Consider the following 13,313-nt stretch of genomic DNA (forward strand, 5'->3'; position numbering starts at 1 on the left):
TTTCTGTATGAGTTGTCACCCCAGAATATCAGCATCTAGGTAACTTCCTTTCATATGCTCAATAAACAAAAGAACTTGAGCAATTACAATAGGGCAAAAGGTAAACTACCATGATAAGCAACATCAGATTTAATTTCTTATTTCTAGATAACTGATACTAACCTTTGATAAACATAAACTTTATCAAAGTTTGAACCCACATATTTCTCTTCCTTGAGTACTGGGTTTCCTCTTCCTCTACCATCGATGCTGTTCTCACCCACATCTCTTCCTTTTCCTGGACATCTACTCTCATCTCGACTTCCAAACGCCATTACAGGGAAAGAGTTCTCCTTGTCTTTACCTACCACCCCACGAGATTCCACATCCAGCACATTATTTTCTGTAACTTTCACTATGTTCAACAAGATCCTACCATTAAGTATAGCTTTCGCTCCACTCTCACTCCCTGCTTTCTATGTGATTCCCTTGTCCACTTGTCCCTCCCCAATAGTCTCCCTCCTGGCATTTATCCCTGCAAGCAGAAGAAGTATTTACATGTGCCTCTTGAACTCCCCCTTCACCACCATTCAGGATCCCAAACAGACTTTCCAGCTGAGGCAATTATTTCACGCTCAAGTCTGTCAGGGTCGTCTACTGTATCCGGTGCTCCTGGTGCGGCCTCCTCTACACTGGTGAGATAACGTAGACTGGGGGACTGCTTCATCGAGAACCTTCGCTTTATACATCCCAACAGGCAAAAGTTCGCAATGGCCCAGCAGTTTAATTCTACTTCTCATTCACGTTCCGATATATCAGTCCATGCTTCCTGTAATGCCACAATTAGACCTCTCTCAGGTAGGAGGAGCAACACTCATATTCCATCTGTAGAGCCTCCAATTTGATGGCAGAAACACTGAATTCACTAACTTTCAGTAATTCCTCCCCCCTTTCCCTTTACTCTTTCTCTATTCCCCATTCTGTCTCACCTCTTTCTTTTCTCCTCACCAGGCCATCACCTCCCTCTGATGCTCCTCCTCCTTCTCTTTCTCCCATGGATTCACTCTCCTCTCCTACCAGATTCTTCAGCCCTTTACCTATTCAACCTATCACCTCCCAGCTTCACACTTTATCCCCCTCCCCCACACTTCTATCTTCCCCTATATCTGATTTCACCTATCACCTGTCAATTTATGCTCCTTCTGCTATCCCCCACGTTCTTATTTCTGGCTTCCTCCCACTCCTTTTCAGCATGATGAAGGGTCTCTGCCGAAATGTCGGCTGTTTATTCCCCTCCATGGATGGTGCCTGGCCTGCTGACTTCTTCCAGCATTTTGTGTGTGTATTGCTCTGGATTTTCAGCATCTGCAGAATCTCTTGTGTTTAAGAGTTGGAAGGGTGCCAGTGTTTGCAGAGAGAAATCTGCTCAGACAGATTTGCAAAGAAAAATCTGCCTCTCCAGTGAAATTTTACATTTGTGTACTTGAACATATTCATGACGGAGAGACAGGTTTATGAGCTTTAGGAGAATCAACAGTTGAGGGGATCAGGTAAGGAAGTGGAGACGAGGACTGGATCAGGTGTGGGATGATAGACGGGAGTCTAATGCTGTTGAGAGTCTAGGTAATGGAAACAAGCCTGGATATTGAACACATAAATTAGGATGGGATTCCGTCTTTCTGTGTCTCAAGACTGTCCTGCCATTGAACGAGACACTGTAATTTTAACTTAACTCACTATTTCTTTCTATCCCATTTGCTGTCAACCTGATTATCCTATCGATCCTCTTAATCCCTTTTGCCCTCTCAGTGACTTTGACTCCACCACTTTCTCTGGAAATGCATTCCAGGTACTCACTATCCAATGGGTGAAATAGGTCAGAATCAGGTTGCCCATGTCTGGTCATTCAATCAGATTACAGTTTATTCCCGAAGTTTTTACTAACCTATCACTTATCTTTGGGTCTCATATAGTTCCTACCAACTTTAGCAGCAAAACCAGAAAATGATAGAAACACTCACCTGGTCAGGCAGATCTATGGTGAGAGAAAATGCAGTGACAATGTTTCAGATAAGCACTATCACAACTGGTAACTCCATTCCCTCCCCATGAAGGTGCATGGGTGAGGTAGTTTACATCAATTGACATGTGGCACAAGAGGAAAGGAAAAGGAGTGGGAAAGCTATAGTGATAGGGGATTCGATTGTAAGGGGAATAGATAGGCGTTTCTGCGACTGCAAACGAGACTCCAGGGGGGAATGTTGCCTCCCTGGTGCAAGGGTCAAGGATGTCTCTGAGCGGCTGCAGGACATTCTGGAGTGGGAGGGTGAACAGCCAGTGGTTGTGGTACACATAGGTACCAACGATATAGGTAAAAAACTGGATGAGGTCCTACGAGGTGAATTTAGGGAGTTAGGAGATAAACTAAAAAGTAGGACCACAAAGGTAATAATCTCTGGGTTACTACCAGTGCCACGTGCTAGTCAGAGTAGAAATAGGAGGATATATCAGATGAATACGTGGCTTGAAAAATGGTGCAAGGGGGAAGGATTCAAATTTCTGGGGCATTGGAACCAGTGCTGGAGGAGGTGGGACCGGTACAAACAGGACGGTCTGCACCCTGGGCTGGACTGGAACCAATGTCCTAGGGGGAGTGTTTGCTACTGTTGTTCAGGAGGATTTAAACTAATGTGGTAGGAGGATGGGAACAACTGCAGAGAGACAGAGGGGTGTAAAATGAGGGTAGAAGCAAAAAGTAAGGTGAAAAGTAAAAGCAGCAGGTAGGCAAATCCAGGGCAAAAATCAAAAAGGCCACTTTTCAACATAATTGTATAAGGGCTAAGAGTGTTATAAAAACAAGCCTGAAGGCTTTGTGTGTCAATGCAAGGAGCATTCGTAACAAGGTGGATGAATTAAATGTGCAGATAGTTATTAATGAATATGATATAGTTGGGATCACAGAGACATGGCTCCAGGGTGACCAAGGATAGGAGCTCAACATTCAGGGATATTCAATATTCAGGAGGGATAGACATGAAAGAAAAGGAGGTGGGGTAGCATTGCTAGTTAGAGAGCAGATTAACGCAATAGAAAGGAAGGACATTAACCTGGAGGATGCGGAATTGATATGGGTAGAGCTGCATAACACTAAGGAGCAGAAAACGCTGGTGGGAGTTGTGTACAGGCCACCTAACAGTAGTACTGAGGTTGGGAATGGTATTAAACAGGGAATTAGAAATGTGTGCAATAAAGGAACAGCAGTTATAATGGGTGACTTCAATCTACATATAGATTGGGTGAACCAAATTGGTAAGGGTGCTGAGGAAGAGGATTTCTTGGAATGTATGTGGGATGGTTTTTTGAACCAACATGTCGAGGAACCAACTAGAGAGCAGGCCATTCTAGACTGGATATTGAGCAATGAGGAAGGGTTAGTTAGCAATCTTGTCATGATAGGCCCTTTGGATAAGAGTGACCATAATATAGTGGAATTCTTCATTAAGATGGAGAGTGACATAGTTAATTCAGAAACAAAGGTTCAGAACTTAAAGAAGGGTAACTTTGAAGGTATGAGATGTGAATTAGCTAAGATGGACTGGCAAATGATACTTAAAGGGTTGGCGGTGGATATGCAATGGCAAGCTTTTAAAGATCGCATGGATGAACTACAACAATTGTTCATCCCAGTTTGGCAAAAGAATAAACCAGGGAAGGTAGTGCACCCGTGGCTGACAAGGGAAATTAGGGATAGTATCAATTCCAAAGAAGAAACATACAAATTAGCCAGAAAAAGTGGCTCACCTGAGGACTGGGAGAAATTCAGAGTCCAGCAGAGGAGGACAAAGGGCTTAATTAGGAAAGGGAAAAAAGATTATGAGAGAAAGCTGGCAGGGAACACAAAAACTGACTGGAAAAGCTTTATAGATATGTGAAAAGAAAAAGATTGCTTAAGACAAATGTAGGTCCCTTACAGTCAGAAACAGGTGAATTGATCATGGGGAACAAGGACATGGCAGACCAATTGAATAACTACTTTGCTTCTGTCTTCACTAAGGAGGACGTAAATAATCTTCCGGAAATAGTAGGGGACCGAGGGTCTAGTGAGATGGAGGAACTAAGGGAAATACATTTTAGTAGGGAAGTTGTGTTAGGTAAATTGAAGGGATTAAAGGCAGATAAATCCCCAGGGCCAGATGGTCTGCATTCCAGAGTGCTTAAGGAAGTAGCCCAAGAAATAGTGGATGCATTAGTGATAATTTTTCAACACTCTTTAGATTCTGGATTAGTTCCTGAGGATTGGAGGGTGGCTAATGTAACCCCACTTTTTAAAAAAGGAATGAGAGAGAAACTGGGGAATTATAGACCGGTTAGCCTGACATCAGTGGTGGGGAAAATGCTAGGGTCAGTTATCAAAGATGTGATAACAGCACATTTGGAAAGCAGTGAAATCATCGGACAAAGTCAGCATGGATTTGTGAAAGGAAAATCATGTCTGACGAATCTCATAGAATTTTTTGAAGATGTATCTAGTAGAGTGGATAGGGGAGAACCAGTGGATGTGGTATATTTGGGTTTTCAAGAGGCTTTTGACAAGGTCCCACACAGGAGATTAGTGTGCAAACTTAAAGCACGTGGTATTGGGGGTATGCTATTGATGTGGATAGGGAATTGGTTGGCAGACAGGAAGCAAAGGGTGGGAATAAACAGGACCTTTTCAGAATGGCAGGCAGTGACTAGTGGGGTACCGCAAGGCTCAGTGCTGGGACCCCAGTTGTTTACAATATATATTAATGACTTAGATGAGGGAATTAAATGCAGTATCTCCAAGTTTGCAGATGACATGAAGCTGGGCGGCAGTGTTAGCTGTGAGGAGGATGCTAAGAGTATGCAGGGTGACTTGGATAGGTTAGGTGAGTGGGCAAATTCATGGCAGATGTAATATAATGTGGATAAATGTGAGGTTATCCACTTTGGTGGCAAGGAATAGGAAAACAGATTATTATCTGAATGGTGGCCAATTAGGAAAAGAGGAGGTGCAACCAGACCTGGGTGTCATTATACACCAGTCATTGAAAGTGGGCATGCAGGTACAGCAGGCGGTGAAAAAGGCGAATGGTATGCTGGCATTTATAGCGAGAGGATTCGAGTACAGGAGCAGGGAGGTTTTACTGCAGTTGTACAAGGCCTTGGTGAGACCACACCTGGAGTATTGTGTGCAGTTTTGGTCCCCTAATCTGAGGAAAGACATTCTTGCCATAGAGGGAGTACAAAGAAGGTTCACCAGATTGATTCCTGGGATGGCAGGACTTTCATATGATGAAAGACGGGATCAACTAGGCTTATACTTGCTGGAATTTAGAAGATTGAGGGGGGATCTTATTGAAACGTATAAAATTCTAAAGGGATTGGACAGGCTAGATGCAGGAAGATTGTTCCCGATGTTGGGGAAGTCCAGAACGAGGGGTCACAGTTTAAGGATAAAGGGGAAGGTTTTAGGACCGAGATGAGGAAAAGCTTCTTCACACAGGGAGTGGTGAGTCTGTGGAATTCTCTGCCACAGGAAACAGATGAGGCCAGTTCATAGGCTATATTTAAGAGGGAGTTAGATATGGCCCTTGTGGCTAAAGGGATCAAGGATAAAGGAGAGGAGGCAGGTACAGGGTTCTGAGTTGGATGATCAGCCACGATCATATGAAATGGCGGTGCAGGCTCGAGGGGCCGCATGACCTACTCCTGCACCTATTTTCTATGTTTCTATGGCAGGAGAATCACAGTCAATTGGGGTTATATGCCTGTAGCAGTAGTACAAACCAAGGAATTTTGTAAGTGCTGGTGCTAAAAGGGTTAAATTAGTTGGACAAGTTCTACTCCTTTAAGTGCTGACGTTTAAGAGCTGAACTAATTGGACCGTGTAAGCGAATAAAGGACTGATAAGCTAGATAGCTGGATACTATTTCCTCTGGTGAGGGTATCCAATATGAGGACTTCACCTTTAAAACCAGAGCTCAGTTCATGAGTAGCACAACAGGGGTGGCTTCCTGGTCACCATTACTAAAACAGACAGCTCCTGAGTTCTGCAAGAATTCTGTTCTTAAGAAGTGTGTGTAACCTGATTTCTCCACAAGTCAGAAATGCTTGTTTTCTATAGTAAGCCCTATTATATCGCTCTATGTACACTTACTATAATTCTGTTTTATTGAATAATCATCCAAAGCAAGTCATAATTAGTGAAATATATGTTATGTCCAGTTGTTAATAAGCACCATGAAAGATTTTATTACTGTTACCACTTGAGAAATGTTTTAAAATTTTATGTGAGAATTTGTGTAAAGGTGGCTTTTTGTTAGTCAGGCTATTTATAACCCAGGAAGCCCTGTACGAGGTTTTTAATCCTAAAATCAATTTCAAAACCAAACTGAAATCCCCCAGCTGCTGTATTGAAGCTTGAATTCATGTCCAGGAGGTTCCCTGTCCGGTGCACAGTTGCTCTGCTACCATCCCCAAAACAATATCAACAACTAGGGATGACTGTGCTATAAAAGCAGGAGTTCCCAACCCTGGGTCCACAGACTCCTTGCTAAATGGTATTGGTCCATGGCATAAAAAAGGTTTGGAACCCCTGCTCCAGAGACTACAGTTCACTGGTCTGAGTCACCGTTCGCTGTAATGTACGAAAACTTGAATGGATTCAACTCCGAGACCAGTGCCCCAGTCAGGACTGGGAAAGGGCAGTATTTACCCTTGATGTTAAGTGAAAGTGAAAGTTTGGTGGAGATTAGCTTTCAGTTTTGAAGGACTTTCCAGTCTTTAAGTGAAAACTCACACAGAAATGGAAACAACTTTTTAATACTCATCGTGCTCCCACTGATCTTAATTGAAAATGAATAAACAAAACACGGCAGCTGCCAGTTTGAACTGCAGCGTGGCCTAAAACCCTGCCATGCCTAATTATACAGGAGAGCTTGGTAACAGAATAGCATTGATTCAACAGGGAGTTGTTTTTAATTTTTATCGTCTCAAAGACCCCAGTCGCCTTAGCCACCCCTGGCAGAACAGTTGCTCAGGCTGTTGAAAGCACTGAAGCGAAAGGGGGGAGCAAGGTTCGGCATTTTTATTGCATCAGCCATTTTAAAGAGAGATTATTGGATGGTTTGAGAACCAAGCTGCATAGACTTAAATCTCTGGGAACCAGGGGGATGTGAGGAGAAGAAATGTTACCCTCTCTGCTCACAATCTGGAATTCACTGCCTGTGGGGTAGTGCAGACAGAGCGTTTTGGGACTTCCAAGAGGGATTTAGATAGGCAGAAGGCAGGAAATAATTTGCAAGGATGTATGGAAAGAGCAGAGAAGCTACAGGTCTGTCAGAAAACCAATCTCCATAATTAATATCCCAAAGAAATGTAGGTTCGGGGAAGGTAGGGGGGTTAAATGGAAATAGATTAGTGAGGAAATGGGATTGTACTGTGAGCTGGCATTAACTTGATGGGCCAGCTGGCTTCTTTCCATGTTGTAAGGAAATATGATCTATTGTTCTCATCCAGTATGACTTCTGAGTGATCAGCACTTAGTTAAGCCTCTGTCAATCATCATTATCCATTTCCAAGTGTTCCCAACCCGGGGTCCATGGACCCCTCAGTTAATGGTAGGGTTCCATGGCATTAAAAAGGTTGGGAACCTCTGATTTACATTAATCCCATTTTATTCTCTTCTCCCATTTCCATCAGTTTTCCACAGATTCTATCACTCACCCACATTGAAAGGACAATTTACAGTGACCAGTTAACCTACGGACCTGTACTGGATGTGGGAAGAACCCGATCAAGCCGAAGAAACCTCATGCAGTCAAAGGGAGAATGTGCAAACTCCACACAGGCAGTATCAGAGGTAAGGATTAAACACAGGCCACTGGAGTTGTGATGCCTTCTCAGGAGCTGTTGGGGTGGGCAATAAATGTTGAAAACACAATGCAGGTCAGGCAGCAGCTGTGCAAAGAGAAACAGTTAATTTTTCAGGTCTGCAACCCCACATCAAAATGTTTTCTCGATGGACGCTGCCTTAATCTATTGAGAGTTTCTATCATTTCCTGTTTCTATTTCAGGGTTCCAGCATCTGCAGTTTGATTCTCTTTGACATTTTTGCCCACATTATTTACATTAAGCTTTCAATAGAGGTGGGGGAAGTCTGGTGTGAGGTATGGAGAGGGCTAGAGTCTAACAGGAAGGTAGATGTTTATAAGCAGAAGAAACTGATTACAAATGAACAGGTATGTCTTCCACTAATACTGTACCTCATTGGCTGTGTCCTCAAGGCTGTCTTAAGGCCCTCGACAATTGTGTTCCTCATTTCCATCTCCTCTTCATCAAATATGAAAACTGTCTGCATCTGGAAAAGGGACAAAGTAAGCAAACGTGAGCACCTTCCACGTTGAGTGTTTCTCTTCAGATTCACACACTGAACTCTAGTGCGAAAGGATACGTGCTCCTCCAAAGAGCGAAGTCAACGACCACCACTGCAGTCTGACTACATTTTGAGGAGGTACGATTATCTGCAGATAATCCCAAAAAACAGGAAAAAGCATTGGCTTCCACCTCTCCATCTCCTCAAAATGGTACATTCCCCATCCAAACTTTAAGTCACTACTGTACTTAACTATTTGCTCAATGGTTTAGCTAGTTGGTGCTGCACCCCTTAAGAGGTTAAAGCAAAGCATAAGCACAAACTCTTGCTGCTGCTGTATTGAGAACAGGGGAAGGCTATTCAGCCCCGTGAGTCTATTCTACTATCTCATAAGATCATGGCTGATCTGACAGCGTCTGCAGATTTTCTCTTGTTTGTGACTACAATCTCAATTCCTCATTCCTGTCTACCATTTTGCTTGTCAACATTCCATCTATGTCTCCTACCACTGCTCTTTGAGGAAGGAAAGTCCAAAATCTTGCAACCATCTGGAGGAAACATTCACCCCGTCAAGATCCTTTGGGATCTCACACGTTGGCTCATGGTCTGCTGTTCCTCAAATTAGTAAATATGTGGAGGGTTAAGATGGTTTAAGATTAACAAAGGAAATTATTCTGTTTCCACACTCTGTGCCTACTCATCACCTCCCTGAGTGAATCAGACAGAAAGTTGGTGGGAAGCGTGGTCAGCTTTCTGTAGCACCTCTGTCAGATAAGCCACCGCTCAGCGAGGAATGGATGAGCTAGTAGAGCTGCTAACTCAGTTTCAGAGGCCTGGGTTCAACTGTGAGCACTGACGCTGTCTGTATGGACTTTGCACACTCTGTCTGTGACTACATGGGTTTCGCCCCAATGCTCCAGTTGCCTTCCACTCTACTTATAACCTTACTGTGTACTCCCGTAATGAAACTAAACTGTGGGGAAGTGTGTGTGGTGGGCGAGAGGGGTTGGAGTGGGTGGGATGGTGGGGACTGAAGACCAGGTTACACAATTCCCAGCAAAATTGCTTCCCCAGGAATTTTCTATTTTTGACAACAACTTTTGGCATTTGGGATAGTTGGATGGATTGCGCAGCACTGGAGAATCTGGGGACTTGAAGAGGATCAGGGCATTGCTGAGATTTGTTCCCCCCAACCCTAATTTCTGTCAGTTTTTCTCTGACGGCCCCTTTTAAACCCGTAATGTCCACCACAAGGGCAGCAGGCACAGAGAAACGCCATCATGTACATATTTCCATCTTAAAATACGTAGATGATGACGTTTTGAACATCTTGATTGGAAAGTACTGCTATTTCCCCACAGTATTTTGGTCCTAATCTTGGAAATTCCTTTCCAACAGCCCTTTAGAAACACTTTCCCCAGAAGGGCAAGACAAAGCTATCATTACCACCCGAAGGATAGTTATGGATGGGCAATAAATGTTGGACCAGCCAGCAAGACCTGAGGAATGATAAAGATGGTCAGGTGAAAATTAAAATGAATATCAGTAAAAGCATTCACAGAATGATCAAGCAATGTATGAGTCACTTACTGCAGCCATGGAGTTGATACGGTCAATGTAGTAATCGGGCCAGCTGGTAGCCTGTTTGTTAGGGTCGTCCTGTTCCTGGAGAGAAAGGAGAGGTTTCCATTTAAGACTCATATTTCAAACTCTGTACACCCACCAACACACTATTATCAAGCTGTGGCTTCCTGTAACAGAGCTTTGAGGAGTTTTGTATTATATTATGAAATAACGGGGGACAGGGTAATGTATGACAGAATATTAATAGACATATCATTCCATGCAATGTATCAGAGTACATTACATTGTAGACTAGTACAGTGCGACACAGCAGGGCATAGAGGAAAGGCATTAAAAACACATCACTCTCTGATGACATCCTTCAGACTGATTAATAGTTTGCTCTTCATAGAATCACAGAGTAACACAGTTATAGATACAGCATGAACATAGACTCTTTACTTCACAATCTACCTTGTCATGGCCTCGAACCTTATTATCTGCCTGCACTGTACTTTCTCTGTAACAGTAACACTATATTCTGTATTCTGTTATATCTTTTCCCTTGAACTACCTTGATGTACTTCTGTTGTAAAATGGTCTTGTATTAGGATTAGGGTTATGGAATGCAAAACAAAGATTTTCACCGTACGTTAGTGAATATGACAATAAAACCAATTACCAAACTGACAGGCCCTTCAGCCCACTGGATCTTCACAGGCAATTGTCATCCTTTAGTCTCCTAAGACCATGGATTTGCGCCATGGCTCAGGCCTGGGCATGGTTGTATGGAAGACCGGCAGTTGCCCATGTTGCAAGTCTCCTCTCTCCACACCACCGATGTTGTCCAAGGGGAGGGCACTAGGGCCGATACGGCTTGGCACCGGTGTCACTGCAGAGCAATGTGTGATTAAGTGCCTTGCTCAAGGACACAACACGCTGCCTTAGCTGAGGCTCGAACTAGCGACCTTCAGATCACTAGACCGACGTCTTAACCACTTGGCCACGCGCCATTAACACACAGGCCATTAACCAACTATTTTTGCACTAAGCGAATACAAAGACAGTACAGATGCTGGAATCTGGAGTCCTCTGTGTCTCCACTGCAGACTCTCTCAAGGCATGCCGACTTTGAAGAGATTTCCTCCTCCCACAGATGCTGCTCAGCTCACTGAGTTCCCCCAGTTGACTGTACATTGCTCCATTTTTGCACTAATCCAACAAACCTATTCTGTGCTCAGTGAACGCTACTCACAGGGAGAATGTGCAAACTCCACATAGACAGCACAGGAGTCAGAAATGAACCCAGTTCACTAGATCTGTTAGGCAAAGGCTCGACCAGTCGCACCACTGTGCCATCATCTGCCACCCAGATAACTACCCATTCTCTTGAGATACATTGTACAGCGATTGTTCTGTCCACCACAGAACCCCTGTACCTGGGTTTGGTTAAAATTTTTGCAACACACACAAAATGCTGGAGGAACCTAGCAGGTCAGGCAGCATCAATGGAAAAGAGCAAACAGTCAACGTTTCAGGCTGAGACACCTCATCAGGATTGGATGCTTGAGTTTCCGGTGTGTGCAGTTTTTCTCATTAGGTAAAACTTTCATTCATTTGCTAGGTTGTGGACAACATTGGCAAAGTTGATCCAACCAAGCAGAGTCCACTGCCAAGAAGGCCCACCAATGCATTTACTTCCTGAGGAAGCTAAAGAAATTTGGCCTGTCCCCTAAGACCCTCACTAATTTTTATAGATGCACTGTAGAAATCATCACAACCTGGTATAGAAGCTGTCCTGTCCAAGACCGGAAGAAGCTGCAGAAGATTGTGAACACAGCCCAGCACATCACACAAACCAATTTTCCATCCTTGGACTCACTTTACACCGCACGCTGTCGGAGCAGTGCTGCCAGGATAATCAAGGACACGACCCACCCAGCCAACACACTTTTCGTCCCTCTTCCCTCCGGGAGAAGGCTCAGGAGTTTGAAGACTCGTACGGCCAGATTTGGGCACAGCTTCTTTCCAACTGTGATAAGACTGCTGAACGAATCCTGACCCGGATCTGGGCCGTACCCTCCAAATATCCGGACCTGCCTCACGGTTTTTTTGCACTACCTTACTTTCCCTTTTCTATTTTCTATTTATGATTTATAATTTAAATTTTTAATATTTACTCAACACACATCAAAGTTGCTGGTGAACGCAGCAGGCCAGGCAGCATCTCTAGGAAGAGGTACTGTTGACGTTTCAGGCCGAGACCCTTCGTCAGGAGTCCTGATGTGTGTTGCTTGAATTTCCAGCATCTGCAGAATTCCTGTTGTTTGCGGTTTTAATATTTACTATCGATTTATACTCCAGGGAGCACGAAGAGCAGAATCAAATATCGCTGTGATGATTGTACACTCTAGTATCAATTGTTTGGCGACAATATATAAAGTAAAGTAAATCATTACCCTGAACTTGCTTGGCCATATGTCAGATACCAGCCAATCCCAGTGAGCATGCTGGGTCTTTCCCCCCAAAGTCTATTAGTAAGCCAGCTGTTTTTTTTTTAATGACAACCCAGAGGTTTCATGAATATTACTCTGTATTTATTTTGAAAGTCAATTTTATTATCTGAATTTAAATTCCACAGCTGCTGTTCCGGGATTTGAACCAGTCCCATTAATTTTTGGGTTATGAATATTGTAACCACTACACCTCTACCAGTGGGCCCCGGGGCTCTTTTGGGGAGAGGGCATTCTGCAGTCCACCTGGTCCAGTGGAGTTGCTCGTGGAGATGATGCTGTCATTAGTTTCAGTAACACTGGCATTTAACATGGTGATCTGTCCATTTGGTATGTAGGATCCTTCAAAGGTATGTTGGGAGTCTTGAGATGTATCCAGATTATGGCATGCAAAATTTAAGTGTATTTTTAATAATAAAACTAGTCTTTGCTTCTTGATGTGCCTGCTTCTCTCTCTAGAGCCAATCTATTCTTGGGGTGATGCTTGCCAATGTCTGGCTCATTTCAGAGTGGCAAAAGAGAATCTTCTGCGCAATTCATTGCCATGGAGTGATGCAGGAACTCAGTCACATCATATAGTGGGTTGCCTACTGCAGCAAATGATCGGTCCCTATTCCAACACACCAACTCCCCCATTTCACTTTCACCTGCTACCCCACTCCACTCACACCTACAAGCTTATGCAGAAGTTTGAACATACATGTTTTCACACACACACATATATACACACTATATACAGTATATATGTATGGAGGCACAAGAGACTGCTGATGCTAGAATCTACAGCACCAGGCAAAATGCTGCTGGAACTTTGCAGGTCAGGCAGCATCTGTGGTGGGAAAAAGATAGTCGACATTTCT

At 43.7% G+C, this 13,313-nt stretch overlaps 1 protein-coding gene across 4 annotated transcripts in view; it reads right to left on the bottom strand.

The window, feature by feature from the left end:
- daam2 (dishevelled associated activator of morphogenesis 2) overlaps positions 1 to 13,313 on the bottom strand; it is a 698,379-nt gene that overhangs the window by 477,564 nt on the left and 207,502 nt on the right. For all 4 annotated transcript variants that reach the window (XM_072247466.1, XM_072247475.1, XM_072247485.1 and 1 more), the window contains exons 4-5: positions 9,968 to 10,042; positions 8,268 to 8,362 (exon numbers count right to left, since the gene is read on the bottom strand). In XM_072247466.1, coding sequence (XP_072103567.1) covers positions 8,268 to 8,362; positions 9,968 to 10,042 — 170 coding nt within the window. The remainder of the gene's footprint in view (positions 1 to 8,267; positions 8,363 to 9,967; positions 10,043 to 13,313) is intronic.

This window comes from Mobula birostris, chromosome 2 (genome assembly GCF_030028105.1).
Source record: "Mobula birostris isolate sMobBir1 chromosome 2, sMobBir1.hap1, whole genome shotgun sequence".
In the NCBI taxonomy this organism is placed as follows: domain Eukaryota; kingdom Metazoa; phylum Chordata; class Chondrichthyes; order Myliobatiformes; family Myliobatidae; genus Mobula; species Mobula birostris.